The sequence below is a fragment of the Nicotiana attenuata genome, unplaced genomic scaffold (assembly GCF_001879085.1).
Source record: "Nicotiana attenuata strain UT unplaced genomic scaffold, NIATTr2, whole genome shotgun sequence".
In the NCBI taxonomy this organism is placed as follows: Eukaryota; Viridiplantae; Streptophyta; class Magnoliopsida; order Solanales; family Solanaceae; genus Nicotiana; species Nicotiana attenuata.
The window spans coordinates 9,551-25,455 of record NW_017673003.1 but is presented as its reverse complement, the minus strand read 5'-3'; the positions used below and the strand labels follow the sequence as shown (position 1 = coordinate 25,455).

The window sequence follows — 15,905 nt, the reverse complement described above, 5'->3', positions numbered from 1 at the left end:
GACTTTCACAAGTAATATATATGCCTTATTGTTTTAATAATGCCAACTAAGGTGCATTGAGTATCACATCATCAATCCATTAATAGGATAAGATTTTCGAACTCCCAAATCAGCACATTACATAGAAACCATAGTAAAAATATTTTAAAGACAGCATGTTTTAGGGTACTCCAAAGCACCTATAAATAGTCCATATTTTTCTCTGAATGTAAACTCAAAAACCACAAGAATTATCTCTAATATTCTTTAGTTTCAGCCATGGCAAAGAAACCTAGTATTGGTCGTCAAAAGATCAAAATTGCCAAAACAGAGGTAAAAAATCATCTCCAAGTTACCTTCTCAAAACGTCGTTCTGGTCTTTTCAAGAAAGCTAGTGAACTATGTACACTTTGTGGTGTTGAAATAGCTATCATAGTTTTTTCTCCTGCAAGAAAAGTTTTTTCTTTTGGTCACCCTAATGTTGAGTCCATTGTCGATAGGTTCCTCTCAAGAAATCATAATCCAATATCTAATTCATCACTTCATCTTGTTGAGACTCATCGAAATGCTAGTGTTCGTGAGCTCAATTTGCAATTAACACAGATTCTTGCTGAGTTTGAAGTTGAGAAGAAAAGAGGAGAATCACTTGATCAAATGAGGAAAACTAGTCAAAGTCAATATTGGTGGGAAGCTCCTATAAGTAAACTTGCTTTGCATGAACTTGAACAATTAAAGGATTCCATGGAAGTTTTAAAAAAGAATGTGAGAAATCAGGCAAGCAAGTTTATGGTTGAGACTGCTAATTCTTCTTCTCTTTTTGGTGTTAATGGTAATGGGATTTTTGACAACTATGATATCAAGCCAGCTCGAAACATGGTTGCTTCAAATAATCTTCATAACCATAACTTTGGTTTTGATTCAGCGGAGATGTTTTAATTCTTTTCTTGTCCGGCCCTTCCCTTGCTCCCGCGCATAGCGGGAGCTTAGTGCACCGGATTACCCCTTTTTCCCCTCTTTTTATTAACTAAAGCCAACGAGTACCTCAATAGTTGGTCTTTGCTAGTATAAGTTTTCCAAGTTCTCAGTTTGTGTATTGATTGTCTATATATGAGCAACAACAAATGGTTGCCCTTATAAATCAATATGTTAGTAATTGTTAATATTTTGCAATCCTTTTATCCGCTATTATCATGTTATTACTTCCCCGGCCATTACCTTCATTCATTGCTTTTTATTAAGTCCTGTCTTTATTTCTTAGTGTGAAGCTGAGTTATACCTTCCCTTATTCATATAAATAATATATATCCATCTAACAATTTCTCTCAAAGAACACATATCAAGCATTCTATTTTGATAAAACTGCGAGAATGCTCTCAACTGCCTCACTAGAGACCTTCATCCTTGTTCTCTCAACCCTAACCTTCCCACATGACTACACCAGGAACATTGACGCCATGACCACCACCGATCCTCCAGACCACTTTGTAATGCAAGTAGATGACACAACTAAAATCCCACAAAAAGCTTCCTTCTTACATACCCTCCTCACACCTTCACCAAACGGCCTGCTAGCGCAAAACTCTCCACCCATCTCTTTAGATATCGACTTAATTGATGAAGCGGACAACCTATATGGTACAGAGGATTTTATTCCACTTACAGCAGATGATAAGGCTCGCTTGTACACCATTCGAAGTACTCCATTATTATCAAATTATTTGGCAAAATCCATCGGGCACCAAATGCTAAATCCAAACTCCAAACTCTTTGGAGGTCCTCTGAACCACTCAACCTTATTGATCTTGGACATGCTTTTTTCCTCATAAAATTTACCCAGGAAGATAATATGCTTCATGCACTTCATGACGGGTCGTGTTTTATCTTGGTCCACTTCCTTACTGTACGTCGTTGGGAACCAAAATTTGTAGCGTCCACTGCCCAACTCGCCTACTCCGCCATTTGGGCTCGATTGCCTGAACTACCTACTGAATACAATGATCTTTCACTCTTACAGCTAGTAGGCAATAAACTAGGCAATCTCCTTAATGTAGATGCTTGTACTTCATCTACCACACGCAGCAGATATGCTCGTATTTGCATTGAAATTCTACTTGAAAAACCTTTGAAAACACATATCTACATTGGTAACCACAAGCAAGTCGTTATGTATGAGGGCTTAAATATCCTTTGCATCCGCTGTAGGCGTTTTGGTCATAATACCAAAGCGTGTTCGTTTCATGCCCCACCCTTACCCATTTGTTTCACGCCACCCCCATCATCTCCAATACCTGATCACACTAATTCCAGCGAACCAGCCCAACCCGGTGAAACGCCATGGCAAACAGTAAAATTTTCGAGCAAATCAAGAACAAGAGCTGGTAAGTTGAGCCTTTCTCCTCAACAGCCTTCACCAAAAAATACCACAGCAGACCCACCATTGTCTTCATCCATGAGCGAGGGACAGCATGCTGCAGATATAGATGACATTCAACAATCTCCAGGTACGCTCAATAAGCTTGCTTCCTCTAAAAACAGTTCTACTAACACTCACTTCTTCACTCCCACGAACCTCTCATTAATTACTTCGATGGACGATTGAAACTAATCAATTAACTAAACTAACTATTATCAATAGTACGCTTTCTACTATTTCTTCTTATGTTTTTAATAATAATTATCCTAACCCTACCTCACACACATTTGGGCCTGCTCATAAAATTTCTCCTAATCCAGTAACAACACTCCCTAGCAGCCCACCCAAACTAACCCGCATGACTCCAGCCCACAATAATAACAGCCCAAATCCACCTCAAACTACTGCCTCATCACTTCCTAAGTCCAACCGACCACCCAGCAATTTACACCCTCACACGTTGACCTCACCTCACTCCCCAACCCTTAAAACTCCTTTACTGCAGAACTGTGATGACTCATCTCCACCTGTCATCCCACATAACCCACTTGTAACGACCCGACCGGTCGTTTTGAGCTTTTGCACTTTGCTCGCCAGTTCTCGAGCATGACTTGCCCCGTGTAGTGTATTATGACTTATGTAAATCGTTGGCTTTGGTTTCAGGATAATCAGAATGAATTTGGAAGAACAGTTCTCAGTTTGAAGCTTGATATTTGAAAGGTTTGACCAAGATTTGACTTGTTAATATATGATCTCGGATTGGAACTTTTATGATTTGGTTAGCTCCGTTAGGTGATTTGGGACTTAGGAGCGTGATCGGAATGTGTTTTGGAGGTTCGTTGTAGAATAAGGCTTGAATTGGCGAAAGTTAGTTCTTGGCGTTTTCCGGTTGATAGGTGAGATTTTGATATAGGGGTCGGAATAGAATTCCGAGAGTGGCAGTAGCTTTGTTATGTCATTTGGGATGTGTGTGCAAAATTTCAGATTATTCGGACGTGGTTGGTTAGGTTTTTTATCAAAAGCAGAATTCGGAAGATTTTGGAAAGTTTGGCTTGAATCCGATGTATTTTGGGTGATTTGATATTGTTTGAGGTGTTTTGATGATTGGAACAAGTTTGAATAAGGTATTAGAATATGTTTGTGCTTTTGGTTGAGGTCACGGGAGCCTCGGGGTGATTTCCGATGGTTAACGGAGAAGTTTGAATTTTGTTGCAGCTGCTGAATTTGCTGCTTCTGGTATTTTCGCACCTGCCGATTGGGGACCGCAGGTGCGGCGCCGCATATATGGAGTTTTAGTCGCAAAAGTGGTCAAGTAAGAGAAGTGCAGGAGCCGCAGATGCGGTTGCCCGACCGCACCTGCGATGGCGCAGGTGCGGCTACGTGGTCGCAGATGCGATTTTTGGATTATACGTGAAAGTCGCAGAAGCGGCAATTTGACCGCAAATGCGGTACCGCAGGAGTTGTGGATTGACCGCAGATGCGGGGCCTGGTGTCATAAGTGAAATCCGCAAAAGCGGATGTTTTTTCCGCGGAAGCGCAGATGCGCTTATGGGATCGCAGGTGCGGAAGTGCTGGGCAGAATGTATAAAAATGCCCCTTCGTGATTTCAGTCTTTTGTTCACCATTTTTGTGCGATTTTGGAGCTCCAAGCTGTGATTGCAAAAGGGGATCAAGTGTATCCACAGAGTAAGCTACTTGGGATTTATACCTTGTGTTTATGGTGATTATATCATTGTCTAATCATGAAAATTTGTGGGAAATTAGAGGAAGAGTTGGGAATTTAGGGCTTGAAATTGGAGAGTGAATTTTTAGAATTTGAGTAACCATATGAGGTCGGATTTTGGTAAATTTGATATGTATGAACTCGTGAGAGGATGAGGCTTCCGTTGATGTTAATTTTATCAGATTCCGAGACGTGGGTTCGAGGGCCGGGTTTGAGAAATTTCGGGATTTTTTATGGAAATTGGATATTTTCGAGTGGGCTTTGTCCCCTTAGCATATTTTAATGGTTATGTTCTGATTGTGGCTAGATTTGGAGCATCGGGAGGTCGATTCATGCGGGCAAAGGCATCGCGGGCTAGAGTTTGGACCGGATCGAGGTGAGTAATGATTGTAAATGATGTTCTGAGGGTTTGAAACCCCGGATTAAACATCGTAGTGCTATATTGAGGTGAGGCACACGCTTGATGACGAGCGTGGGGTCGTACACTGTTGGGGATTGTTACTTGGTCCGTCTCGATTGATGATTTTACCGCGTATTTGACTGAAATCTATTTGCTATCATCATTATTTGGGCGGAATGCCATATTTGGGCTTCGTGCCAACTATTTGAACCCTTCGGGGGATTTTTATTGATATTTTCTCACTGTTTTGACTTTATACTTGAACTCAGTCATGTTATTTTTCACTGCTTTTATACTCAGCCATGTTTACTCCCTTTTAATACTTAAATGATATTTTAAATGATGTTTGGGCTGAGAAATACTATTTTACTACTGCCCGAGGGGCTTGTGAGGGTTTTTGACTGAGTAAGGCCGAGGGCCTATGTTGTGAGGAAACACTGATATTGATTTGAGGCCGAGGGCCTGAGATATGTACGCCACGAGGTGGCTTGAATGATATGACGCCGAGGGCCTAGTGATGACGCCACGAGATGGCTTGATATTGCGCTTGGGCCGTAAAGGGCCCCTCCAGGAGTCTGCACACCCCAAGTGAGCGCGGGTACCCATTGTGATGTGAGATATAGCCCGAGGGGCTAGTATTGTTCTTTGTGATTGCCTGAGGGGCTGGTATTGATCTGAGATATTGCTCGAGGGGCGGAGTTGTTGACATTGTGCCCGAGGGGCGAACCTTAATGTGTTTATCTGTCTTATTTACCTATCATTTACCTGTTTAGTTGCGTAATTGTGCCCGAGGGGCGTATTCTTTATGCTTATTTGTTCCAGTTGCTTTGCATTCAATTGCTTAACTGTTGAGAAGCCATTTTAGAAGAAGTTTAAACTGAGCTAAGACGCTTTAAGAGATTTCACAGCTTCATTGCTTTCTTACTGGTTTTGTACTACTTCTATACAACATGTTGATGCACTTTTCATGATTTCTTATCACTCAGTCTTTATTTATGATTATTACTCACTGAGTTGGAAGTACTCACTTTACTCCCTGCACCTTGTGTGCAGATTCAGGAATTTCTGAACCCGGTAGCGGGTATTGGTTGCTCAGAGGCAGAGTCATCGGAGGTTAGCAAGGTCGCTGCCCGACGTTCGCAGCACTATTTTTCTCCCTCTCGATTTCATTAGACCGTATTTAGTACATTTTGACTCTAGTTGTATTCGGACCTCAGTAGATGCTCATGACTAGTGACACCCCGATTAGGGTTGTGTTTGGGTTTTACTTCCGCATTTTTATGATATTATCTGCTACTTAGTATTATTAAATCATGTTTTAGACTGTTCTCTTTTTGTTTAGCTGTTTAACTTCGAATTGGGAATAGTTGGCTGGCCTTGTCTTCAAGAGAGGCGCCATCACGACCTGGTCCGGGTTTAGGGTCGTGACAGTTGGTATCAGAGCCTAGGTTACATAGTTCTCATGAGTCAAGAGCAGGATTAGTAGAGTCTTGTGGATCGGTACGGAGACGTCTGTATTTATCCTCGAGAGGCTGTAGAACCTTTAGGAAAAACTTCACATTCTTGAATTCTTATCGTGCGTCCATGATTCAGCTTGAAAAGTAACTCTTGAAATTCCTTCCACGCATTCGTATGCGCGAACGAGCACTGAGTATCAAGTGTGCACCGATGGCTTGTGATTCCCTGATCGAGGGGCGAGATGTGATCTCTATGTGCTGATGTGGGGCTAGTCTGGAGGACTCGAGGCTGGATTTTTACCTATAGCTTGAGCACCGAGGTGCTGATTGTGTGAGCACGTGTTTCCGGATCTATATGTTCTGTTGTGTCCCTATTAAGGGGAATAATGACTGGATAGTTACGTGATGAGGGTGATGTGATTGTGAGATGTATTCGTATGATTTGGAAGCAATGAGAAGGGTCTGCTGGAGGATAGAAGAACTAGTAGGTGCTTGATTTCCGTCTTGATTCGAGTTTTAGCCCCGAGTTATGGGCGTGTGAAGAATCTTTTCATGTTTCCTAGTTTGGAGTGGAGTAAATTTCATGTTGCGGTATGATTTCAGACTCAGGAAGACTAAGTGACTGCGTAATGTTTATGACGGTGGAAGGTATACAGAAATGTTAGTTTGAGGCAAAACAGGTGGGTTATCTCCTGCGGAGTGTTCGGAAGTTGTGTGATCCTTACGTTGTCTGTTAGAAGATCCCATTTTCAAGTGAAATATATGTGTTGAAATTTAAATTTGGGGTCGCTTAAGAGGGTGGGATTAACTGTTGCAAGAGGGAATGCGAGATTTACAGTAGATTTAAAGTACTAGATGGTCTGTGTTTCACGAGCTGATGAAGGGTTGAGTTTAATCTTACTATGGTATTATGGCAACAATAAAGTATATGCATTATGAGTTCTTGTGTGTGTTTCGATCTATGGCTTCGAACCAAGTGGAGAAGTCTGCTATTGAGTTATTAATTGCACGGTTATGTGCTACATTGGTTCCAGTTGGAGGCGTGCTGGTGAATCAGTTATGGCCTACGGAGTTGAGACCGAGGATGGCTCGAGTGAAGGAAAATTCTTGGTATAGGTTATAGTATGCTTCATAGGTGTGTGAGAGTTCACGGAATGTCTTGAGTTGTTGTTGGTAAGTAATGCTTGGTGCATAGAGCAGGAAGTTGCTTGGTTGCATTGGGATGAGGTTATATTGTGCGGTGTCGGAGCGCTAATGAGGCACAGGTTGTTCGGTTCATTTGCTCGGGCTAATTGTAGTTTGAGTAAAGTGGATGACTCTAGAGAATGGTTCTAATGCATTCAAGATTTTTCATGTAATAAGTGGAAATTTTCGAGTTGTATTTTTGGCTAGAAACTAAGGTTGCACCGGAAGGTGTCAAGACTAGTAGTATTCCTATATCATTATGGGGTTCTATATAACATTATCAGGAAGGTAAAGGTAATGGCCTTGGATTCGCAAGAAGTCTCTTCGGAGTAGGTATTTTGAACGTGGTGCTTTTGGAAACATTTAAGAGAGTACTCGGCGGCTTGTGAGCCTTAGACTGTGCGGTTTTATGCTTGGGTCTCGTGTGGTAAGTCTGGGTTGAGGATTTGGGATGCTATAGCAAGAAGCAGTATCAGGTTAAAGGTAAATCAGAAGGAAACTCGGATAGATGGGATAGTTTAGTAGTATACCGAACCAGTATGGCAAGGATATGATTAGTTCTTTGGATGTTTACGAGGTAATGAGCTTCTACATGTGTTTCACGGTAATGCTCTTAGGTTTTAGTGGCCTTCGTAGCTTGGTTGAGTTAGAAGGATTCAGTCATGTCAGGTTTGGTTTTGTCAAAAAGGGATACGGAGAGTTCTTAATGATTTCTACTGCGGTTAGAGATGCATATTTTCTGCGAGTGTAAGAGGCATGGAATGTGTAGTGATTCTGTTCTGAATAGGATTAATTGAAAGTTCTTGGTTGGTTGAGTACATAGTTGCTTGTGGCTCGGAAGGGATATGAAGTTTTCATGTTATCCTAGGATGGTATGGTATACGCGGTATGTTGTGGAGGATTGAGATTTGTGTGTGTAAGGTTACGGTTCAGTTCTGAACGGAAGGTCATAAAATCCATAGGCAGCACGGGCAGTTTCAGATAATTAGAGAAATGAGCTTCAGATGATTTGGGGAATGACCTTCAGATGATAAAGGAAATGGTATTGCCAGTTGGAGGTAATTTGATGAGGTATATGTTTCATAAAAAGGCAATGTGATTAAGTTGATGGTACTTCGGTAGTATTGCGGCACTTTCTTGCTAGATCGACTGCTGATATCCGAGTTTGCTTGGAGGCACAGAAGAATGTTAGAGTATCTCTCGTGGAATGATTGGGTATTAGAGATGTGGTATGTATTCGCACGGCGGAATTGGGATTAGGTATGGTGATTCATGTGCTATATGGAGTTGGAGACTGGGAGCTCTCATATTCAGGCTATATTGTGGTTGCGGGTCGTGTGTATCGGCACTGTGTGGTGACTATCGGGGTTTAGAGACCCGAGTGGATCTTTTGCTGCTTGGTACGTTAGATTTTGGATGTGATATTGGGTATGGACTGGTTGTCTCAGTGTTGTGTCATTCCAAGCTATTGCGCTAAGGCGGCGATGTTGGTTATGCCGGGAATGCCACGGATCGAGTGGCGAGGTTCGACGGATTATGTTCTTAATAGGGTGGTTTTATATTTCAAAGGCCCAGCGGATGGCCGGGAAGGATTGTTTTATCTTATTTGGGTTTTCGTGATGGATGTCAGTGTAGAGACTCCTACCATTGATTCAGTTCTGGTGGTGAGGGACTTTTCGTATGTGTTCTTGTGGCCGGGCATATCATCGGGCAAGGTTGTTGATTTTGGTATTGATTTGATGTCAGGCACCGTATCGTATGGCACAGGCAGAGTTAAAGGAGTTGAGGGAGCAGCTTCGGGGTTTCCTTGATAAGGGGGTCTGTTGGCAGGCCAAGGTGGATGTGTGTTCTAACTTGAGTCGACTTGGTTGGCTCCGAGTTGTATTGTTGAGGGATGTGTGATTCGATTGTTATTGAGCCTATTAGTGTTCTGATGAGATATATGAGTTACCTTTCCATGTGGCGGGGCATTTGGATTTGTTGGTTATAGGCATATGTAGTGCGGTGTTATTGGGGTCTCTTAGTGGAGCTCGAGCGGGAGGAGTATTGGATATTGCTCGGCGGATGGCGTATCGGTTATGTCCTTTTGAGATGTGTGCTGTTATGATTTTCTTTGTCTCTAGACATCAATTGCGTGTGGTCGTCAATTTCGAGCAGAATGACTCGAGGTGTTTCATGTGGACCAGTGTTTGGATAGGGTCGCGCATTGAAGCGAAATTATGTGGAGGTATGACCTTGCGGGTTAGTTTCGCGTGTTCTGTTTCTATGATGTGAGACGGGTTCTCGACCTTGTGTTGTAGTGGTACTGGTGAGCTTGCGGTACAGCTCTTTCATTTGAGTTACTTTCATGATTTGAGTATGTTCGGATTGCTTCTTATTGGTGCGCGGATTGCGCAAGTCGCGGCTTTAGTCTGCATTGAGGTGTCATGTCACCAGAATGGTTGTGTTAGATTAGATGAGATCGTTGGGGTCTTTAATGAATACAAACGGATTCGGTTTCAGCATGTTGGGAGGATAAATATCGAGGTTCGACTCAGAAATTTGCTATGGTCCTTGCCAAAGGAGAAGTGGCTTCATGAATGGTTGATCTGAGAAATGGTTATGGTTTATTGCGTGTTTCATTTATCATTGGCAGTGCATGAAAGTGTTGGAATGAGGCCTTAGTTGATAAGAGGTTTTCTATCGATAATCGGTCGTTGTGTGCAGTTGCTGTGATTAGAAGTTATCGCTGCAAGCGTTTGAGTTATCTGGTACGTCATGTAATTGCACCTGAGGTCGTAGGTATGGGTTATTACAGCTTGTTCGGGCTTATTTCCTGTATAAATGTGAGATTCGGATCGTATTGATGATTTCAGAAGTGTAAATGTGGTTATATGGTTTATGGGCTAGATTGGATTGTGAAATTTCAGTTACAATGTGTTATCGGACCTATATGAGATAGGGTGACGTGGGATCACCCCCGGGTATATGCGTGTTAAGGTTATTCGGCGATTGGTTGGCTTTTGGAACAACTCTGGGCACATTCGAGGACGAACGTATGTTTATGTTGGGGAGGATGTAACGATCCGACCGATCGTTTTGAGCTTTTGCACTTTTCTCTCCAGTTCTCGGTCATGACTTGCCCCGTGTAGTGTATTATGACTTATATAAATCGTTGGCTTTGGTTTTCAGGATGATCAGAATGAATTTGGAAGAACAGTTCTCAGTTTGAAGCTTGAAATTTGAAAGGTTTGACCAAGATTTGACTTGTTAATATATGATCTCGGATTGGAATTTTTATGATTTTCTTAGCTCTGTTAGGTGATTTGGGACTTAGGAGCGTGATCGGAATGGGTTTTGGAGGTTCGGTGTAGAATTAGGCTTGAATTGGTGAAAGTTAGTTATTGGCGTTTTTCGGTTGATAGGTGAGATTTTGATATAGGGGTCGGAATGGAATTCTGAGAGTGGCAGTAGCTTCGTTGTGTCATTTGGAATGTGTGTGCAAAATTTCAGATTATTCGAACGTGGTTTGGTTGGGTTTTTGATCAAAAGCGAAATTCGGAAGATTTTTGAAAGTTTGGCTTGAATCCGATGTGATTTGGGTGATTTGATGTTGTTTGAGGTGTTTTGATGATTGGAACAAGTTTGAATAAGGTATTAGAATATGTTTGTTCTTTTGGTTGAGGTCCCGGGGGCCTCGGGTGATTTCAGATAGTTAACAGAGAAGTTTGGATTTTGTTGCAGATGCTGAATTTGCTGCTTCTGGTATTTTCGCACCTCTGGATTGGGGACCGCAGGTGCGGCGCCGCATAAGCGGAGTTTTAGTCGCAGAAGTGATCAAGGAAGAGAAGTGCAGGAGCCGCAGATGCGGTTGGCTGACCGCACCTGCGATGGCGCAGGTGCAGCTACGTGGTCGCAGATGCGATTTTTGGATTTTAAGTGAAAGCCGCAAAAACGACAATTTGACCGCAAATGCGGTACCGCAGGAGCGGTGGATTGACCGCAGATGCGGGGCCTGGTGTCATAAGTTAAATCCGCAGAAGCGGATGTTTTTTCCGCAGAAGCGAAAGTGCATATGTGCTTATGGGATCGCAGGTGCGGAAGTGCTGGGCAGAATGTATAAAAATGCCCCTTCGTGATTTTCAGTCTTTTGTTCACCATTTTTGCACAATTTTGGAGCTCCAAACTGTGATTTCAAGAGGGGATCAAGTGTATCCACAGAGGTAAGCTACTTGGGCTTTATACCTTGTGTTTATGGTGATTATATCATTGTCTAATCATGAAAATTTGTGAGAAATTAGAGGAAGAGTCGGGAATTTAGGGCTTGAAATTGGAGAGTTAATTTTTAGAATTTGAGTGACCATATGAGGTCGGATTTTGGTAAATTTGATATGTATGAAATCATGAGAGGATGAGGATTCCATTGATGTTAATTTTATCAGATTCCGAGACGTGGGCGCGGGGGCTGGGTTTGAGAAATTTCGGGATTTTTGATGTACATTGGATATTTTCGAGTGGGCTTTGTCCCCTTAGCATATTTTAATGATCATGTTCTGATTGTGGCTAGATTTGGAGCATCCGGAGGTCGATTCGTGCGGGCAAAGGCATCGCGGGCTAGAGTTTGGACCAGATCGAGGTGAGTAATGATTGTAAATAATGTTCTGAGGGTTTGAAACCCCGGATTGCACATCGTAGTGCTATATTGAGGTGAGGCACACGCTTGATGACGAGCGTGGGGTCGTACACTATTGGGGATTGTGACTTGGTCCGTCCCGATTGATGATTTTACCGCGTATTTAACTGAAATCTATTTGCTATCATCATTATTTGGGCGGAATGCCATATTTGGGCTTCGTGCCAACTATTTGAACCCTTCGAAGGATTTTTATTGATATTTCCTCACTGTTTTGACTTTATACTTGAACTCAGTAATGTTATAAGCGACTGCTTTTATACTCAGCCATGTTTACTCCCTTTTAATACTTAAATGATATTTTAAATGATGTTTGGGCTGAGAAATATTGTTGTACTACTGCCCAAGGGGCTTGTGAGGATTTTTGACTGAGTAAGGCCGAGGGCCTATGTTGTGAGGAAACACTGATATTGATTTGAGGCCGAGGGCCTGATATGTAGGCCACGAGGTGGCTTGATTGATATGAGGCCGAGGGCCTAGTGATGACGCCACGAGATGGCTTGATATTGCGCTTGGGCCGTAAGGGGCCCCTCCCGGAGTCTGCACACCCCCAGTGAGCGCGGGTACCCATTATGATGTGTGATATAGCCCGAGGGGCTGGTATTGTTCTATGTGATTGCCCGAGAGGCTGGTATTGATTTGAGATATTGCCTGAGGGGCGGAGTTGTTGACATTGTGCTCGAGGGGTGAACCTTTATGTGTTTATCTGTCTTATTTACCTGTCATTTACCTGTTTAGTTGCGTAATTGAGCCCGAGGGGCGTATTGTTTATGCTTATCTGTTCCAGTTGCTTTGCATTCAATTGCTTAACTGTTGAGAAGCCATTTTTGAAGAAGTTTAAATTGAGCTAAGACGCTTTAAGAGATTTCACAGCTTCATTGCTTTCTTACTGGTTTTGTACTACTTCTATACAGCAAGTTGATGCACTTTTCGTGATTTCTTATCACTCAGTCTTTATTTATGATTATTACTCACTGAGTTGGAATTACTCACTTTACTCCCTGCACCTTGTGTGCAGATTCAGGTATTTCTGAACCCGGTAGTGGGTATTGGTTGCTTAGAAGCAGAGTCATTGGAGGTTAGCAAGGTAGCTCCTACGTTCACAACACTGCTTTTTTCCCTCTCGATTTCATTAGACCGTATTTAGTACATTTTGACTCTAGTTGTATTCGGACCTCAGTAGATGCTCATGACTAGTGACACCCCGGTTAGGGCTGTGTTTGGGTTGTACTTCCGCATTGTTATGATATTATCTGCTACTTAGTATTATTAAATCATGTTTTAGACTGTTCTCTTATTGTTTAGCTGTTTAACTTTGAATTGGGAATAGTTGGCTGGCCTTGTCTTCACGAGAGGTGCCATCACGACCGGGTCCGAGTTTAGGGTCGTGACACCACTGCCAGGCCATCCTAGTCCAAAGACTTCACACATCTTTTTCCCTTTTACACAAACCGACCCGCCCACCTTTTTTTACTCCTCAAAAGATACCATGGACCAATCAACTACTCCTAATTCACAACATCTTCCTAACTTTAAAAAAAATCCCCACCCCACCATAATTCCCATGCAACGTCGCCCAACACCTCCAACTCCCCTTCCAGTTCAACCATAACAGAAACTACTTCTACCACCCAACTTCCCGCCTCCTCAGCCACACAACTCAGTCACCATGGAACAAAATCACTTAACGCCTCCTCCACCACCATACCCACTTCTATATATCACTCAGAACAACTCGAACCTTCCCCGGGCGTCATGGTTCGAACAGGGCCTCAGCGGTCAAGCCCTACTGTTTCGACAAATCCTAAACGATCAGGAGATTATACTAGTCCTCAAAAACTCCTTCTACCTAGCACAAGTTGTGTCAGAGGGCATGAGACTAGGCATGGATGCATCGATGAACTCACCACAACCGCACACCCTATTCCCTCTAATGGAAATCCCTTTTTACCACCCCCCGGTACTAGGATCAATCTTCACCCCTTGGAATGGCCAGTCACTAACCTTCCTGCCAAACATCAGGATGCCACCACACAGTCCTCCGAGCACACAACTTTACCCTCTCAGCCCGATCAACACGCCCCAACTATTGCCTCTAGAACTAGATGCTACAGCCCAAGAACAAGACCTAGCGGCCACATTACTAGAAATGAGAGAGACGAGAACTTTGTTGATACCCAATTTTTCCCTGTATATTCTATATATGCAAAATACTTTCAAAATAGCATACATATGCATATATAAGTATGCCCAAATATTTAATGTAGTTTTCCTAATTTTTAAAGGATTTTTTAATCAATTTATTATCCTATTTTGACAGTACAAAAACCAATAATTATTCCTCAAATTATAATTTTGGTGAATAACTTATTTTATTCTCACATTTATACCAAAATATAGCTAAGGTAATTTTTGCGCATTTTTACAAATTTATTTAGTAATTTTAAAGCTAAATTGCATACAATTGCAATTTTAGCCTATTTTGAGATTTAATAGCATTTTATAATTATGAAATTGGTTCCAGTATTTTTATTTTAATATTTATATATTATTAATAAATTTAGTACCTTTAATTTGTTTCCAGAATTTATCTTACTATTTTTATAAAATAAAAAGGGAAAAAGTGGCTATTTTAAAGTTAGCCTTGTTTCATTTCAATTATAGCCCAAATCAACCCCCAATTAAAACCCAATTTCAATCTTAAACGGGCTAACCCAATTTCGATTTAACCCGCCCGTGACCCAACTAAAACCTACCCGACCCAGTTCCCCCTCCTATCCTGGCCGTTGATCTCAGAGATCAACGGCCCCTATTCATTATTGCCTTTTTTAATCCAAACAACTACCCTAATCCCCCCATTCCTCATCTATCAGCCGCCTATAAACACCCCACTCTCTCAAACTCTCTCAAATGTTCTCAAAACCCTAATCGTCTCCTACCATCTCCAACCTCGAAACCACCGGAATCCATGGCTTCTCAGGCCATGGGAGGCTTAAACTCACCTCCCTTTGCTCTTATACGCTTGGTACTCGAAGGTTCGAGGTCTGACCTCGAATGTGTTCGTTCAGATCTCCACCGATCCAAGGTTCTACGGCCATCTCCGGCTTTGCTCCGGCGTATCCTGGTCTTCTAAGCCTAATTCTGATCTTCTCCGACTCAGATCGGACCTTTTCAAAGCCTTTCTCATTTTAGGGTTCTTCTGAAACCCTAACTATTCGAGGTTTTCTTTGATTTTTCTTAAATCTTTTGTGTATCCATGCTTTATTTGAGTTTTCAAACGGTTTCCCCAACTTTCTTTCAAAAAATTACTTTTTTTTCGATTTAGGGTTTTCTGAAATGCTTAAAATATTTCTCCGAATTTTCTTTTCCCTTTCTTTGTGTGTATTTGTCTCTACTGTGCTCATATGTTTCCTTTCTACCACACATGTTCTTCTGTGCTTTTTTATATTTCGTTTTCTTACTATGCCTCTATACCCTGCTCTCACATGTTTATCTCACTGTGTTTCCTATATCATGTTCTCGCATGCTTTCTACTGTGTTCTTGTGCTTTTTCTTTTACCATGTTCTTGTATGGTCTTTTACAGAGTTTTATAGTCCGTTCATGAATGTTCTCTACTGTGTTCTATATGCTCCACGCTTGTGTTTCTTCTACCATGTTTTCCATATTATGTTCTCATGGGCTTTCTACTATGTTCTGGTATTTCTTCTACTATGTCCTGCTATACCATACCTTTCTACTTACTGTGTTCTTTGATATTTTCCTTCTACTGTTCCTTGTTTAGGTTTTTTCTGAGAAAAACTTTCTTAAGCATGTTTCTTCTACTCTTTCTACTGTGTTTGCATGTGTTCTCATGAGTTTCTGAAAGAAACCCCTGAGCATGTTTCGACTACTTGCTTCCCCATCTCTGTATTTGATTCAAGGTGGAAACCCTAGAATTCGGGGGTTCTGCCGAGGTTTGGTCATGTGATTGAACTAGGGTTCTATTTTAGAACCCTTGACTCTCTCAGACTAACTTTTGAGTTTTTGAACTAAGTCTGAACTTCTTTGCTTACATACAACTCTGAACTTCTAAATT

At 41.9% G+C, this 15,905-nt stretch overlaps 1 protein-coding gene across 1 annotated transcript; it reads left to right on the top strand.

The window, feature by feature from the left end:
• Positions 1-243: 243 nt before the first annotated feature.
• LOC109215152 (agamous-like MADS-box protein AGL62) lies at positions 244-915 on the top strand. The gene has a single exon (XM_019379172.1). The coding sequence runs from the start codon at positions 259-261 to the stop codon at positions 913-915; it is 657 nt and encodes a 218-aa protein (XP_019234717.1). The 5' UTR covers positions 244-258.
• The last annotated feature ends 14,990 nt before the right edge of the window (positions 916-15,905 follow it).